This window comes from Sinocyclocheilus rhinocerous, unplaced genomic scaffold (genome assembly GCF_001515625.1).
Source record: "Sinocyclocheilus rhinocerous isolate Xijiao unplaced genomic scaffold, SAMN03320098_v1.1 scaffold2803, whole genome shotgun sequence".
Classification (NCBI taxonomy): Eukaryota; Metazoa; Chordata; class Actinopteri; order Cypriniformes; family Cyprinidae; genus Sinocyclocheilus; species Sinocyclocheilus rhinocerous.
Genome location: NW_015661909.1, coordinates 6,984 through 10,198, shown reverse-complemented (window position 1 = coordinate 10,198; position 3,215 = coordinate 6,984). Strand labels below are relative to the sequence as shown.

Sequence of the window (3,215 nt, the reverse complement as noted above, 5' to 3'; positions counted from 1 at the left end):
ATATTTTGAAGAATGTTGGTAACCAAACAGTTTATGGTTTACAGTAGCCACAGTATGCAAAAATACAATGGCTACCATCAACTGTTTGGTTACCTACACTCTTCAAAATATATTTTTCTGTGCTCAAACACTCATACAGGTTTGGAACAACTTGATGTAAGGAAATGATGACAATTTAAATTTTTTGGCCAAATGAAGCCTTTAAGTTTTCTGTAACATTATGTTCACATATGCAAACGTTGCATTATCTAATTAAATATGCACTCATTTGCATATATTTCCAGAATAATAAACTGAACATTGCATAAAGCCTGGTCCAATTTTTTTTTTACATATTAGAGTTAAAGGCTTTTACTGAGGGGATCTCTCTTTTAATCGCTCCATAAATCACAAAATACCGCCAGAAAAAAACCACCATATTTAGAGGTTACAGTGGGTACGGAAAGTATTCAGACCCCCTTAAATTTTTCACTTTTTGTTATATTGCAGCCATTTGCTAAAATCATTTAAGTTAATTTTTTTTCCTCATTAATGTACACATAGCACCCCATATTGACAGAAAAACACAGAATTGTTGACATTTTTGCAGATTTATTAAAAAAGAAAAACTGAAATATCACATGGTCTTAAGTATTCAGACCCTTTGCTGTGACACTCATATATTTAACTCAGGTGCTGTCCATTTGTTCTGATCATCCTTGAGATGGTTCTACACCTTCATTTGAGTCCAGCTGTGTTTGATTATACTGATTGGACTTGATTAGGAAAGCCACACACCTGTCTATATAAGACCTTACAGCTCACAGTGCATGTCAGAGCAAATGAGAATCATGAGGTCAAAGGAATTGCCTGAAGAGCTCAGAGACAGAATTGTGGCAAGGCACAGATCTGGCCAAGGTTACAGAAAAATTTCTGCTGCACTTAAGGTTCCTAAGAGCACGGTGGCCTCCATAATCCTTAAATGGAAGACGTTTGGGACGACCAGAAGCCTTCCTAGAGCTGGCCGTCCGGCCAAACTGAGCTATCGGGGGAGAAGAGCCTTGGTGAGAGAGGTAAAGAAGAACCCAAAGATCACTGTGGCTGAGCTCCAGAGATGCAGTCGGGAGATGGGAGAAAGTTGTAGAAAGTCAACCATCACTGCAGCCCTCCACCAGTCGGGGCTTTATGGCAGAGTGGCCCGACGGAAGCCTCTCCTCAGTTCAAGACACATGAAAGCCCGCATGGAGTTTGCTAAAAAACATCTGAAGGACTCCAAGATGGTGAGAAATAAGATTCTCTGGTCTGATGAGACCAAGATAGAACTTTTTGGCCTTAATTCTAAGCGGTATGTGTGGAGAAAACCAGGCACCTGTCCAATACAGTCCCAACAGTGAAGCATGGTGGTGGCAGCATCATGCTGTGGGGGTGTTTTTCAGCTGCAGGGACAGGACGACTGGTTGCAATCGAGGGAAAGATGAATGCGGCCAAGTACAGGGATATCCTGGATGAAAACCTTCTCCAGAGTGCTCAGGACCTCAGACTGGAACTAAGGTTTACCTTCCAACAAGACAATGACCCTAAGCACACAGCTAAAATAACGAAGGAGTGGCTTCACAACAACTCTGTGACTGTTCTTGAATGGCCCAGCCAGAGCCCTGACTTAAACCCAATTGAGCATCTCTGGAGAGACCTAAAAATGGCTGTCCACCTACGTTTACCATCCAACCTGACAGAACTGGAGTGGATCTGCAAGAGGGAATGGCAGAGGATCCCCAAATCCAGTGGATATAACCTTGTTGCATCTTTCCCAAAAAGACTCGTGGCTGTATTAGATCAAAAGGGTGCTTCTACTAAGTACTGAGCAAAGGGTCTGAATACTTAGGACGATGTGATATTTCAGTTTTTCTTTTTTAATAAATCTGCAAAAATGTCAACAATTCTGTGTTTTTCTGTCAATATGGGGTGCTGTGTGTACATTAATGAGGAAAAAAAATTAACTTAAATGATTTTAGCAAATGGCTGCAATATAACAAAGAGTGAAAAATTTAAGGGGGTCTGAATACTTTCCGTACCCACTGTATATATTTAGTCTAATATAGATAGATAGATAGATAGATAGATAGATGTAGAGCACAAAATAATTCAGCAAAATATAGATTTACATTCATAAAGTAATTATATATAATGTAGCAGTTGTAGTTCCTTTATAGTAATTAAATGTTTTAATTTAATTTATAATAAAATGTAAGGTAATTATATATTACTATAAGAATTATATATTTCTATAAGATAGTATATATGTATATTCTAAAATATAGTACAGTACACAGAAAATTGTACAGGAAGGTACTGTAAGTAAAAATTTTCAATTCATTATAATAATCAGAATTAAAGAAATGTGCTTAGTTTTCATGAAAAGAATTGAAAAAATTGGGGGGTTTTTTTACTAAGTTTTTTCTTTCGATTTCACTGTGAAATGTTTTCATAGGATCGAGTGGTTGAGACTGTCAACCAGGATTATCCATGTCATTGTGGTTTGTATTTTCAGAACCTGTTGTTGTTAAACCCGAATGAGCGCTATCTGACTGAACAGAGTCTGAACCACCACGCCTTCCAGACTCAGCGCCTGACGGAGCGACCCGGCCCGCTCACACCCACACCCGTCCGCTCCTCCAAGAGGAAACCGCTCCTGGACAACAGCGCCCCCAGCAGGTCAGGAGGAGTAATGAAATCAGACTGAGGAGAGTCAATGTTACAGTGATGGGCTGTGCTTGGAATGGAAAACTAGTGTACTTATTGTATACTGGCTAATTATCTGGTTAAGTATGCAATATTTCAAATAGTAGTATGCTATTTTTGGTGACATGATCTTATTACATTTACAACTCGAAAATAGTTAATTTTGCATTTTTAATCCAGTTTTGTGTACAATTTTTAGCTTTTGGCAGCAAATAATGAGTCTTACTTCATTTAGATTCATCATTCTGCAAGTCAAGGTCAAATAAAATTAATAGAAAGTCAATTTGAGTGCATTGCATTATGGGATACAGAATATTACACTATATGTGCTCATTGAATACTGCAAATTTTGCTACATTTAGTAGGTCATCAGGTATTCCATACAAAAATACAGTGCACCAAATGCGATAGATAGATAGACAGACAGATAGATAGATAGATAGATAGATAGATAGATAGACAAACAGGCACAGATAGATAGATAGATAGATAGATAG

General features: G+C 38.1%; 1 protein-coding gene across 1 annotated transcript in view; it reads left to right on the top strand.

Moving 5' to 3' along the window:
• Positions 1 to 3,215, top strand: part of LOC107726857 (cyclin-dependent kinase-like 5) — a 45,929-nt gene that overhangs the window by 37,762 nt on the left and 4,952 nt on the right. Inside the window, exon 11 of the mRNA XM_016536560.1 lies at positions 2,468 to 2,691. Within this exon, the coding sequence (XP_016392046.1) occupies positions 2,468 to 2,691 (224 nt within the window). The remainder of the gene's footprint in view (positions 1 to 2,467; positions 2,692 to 3,215) is intronic.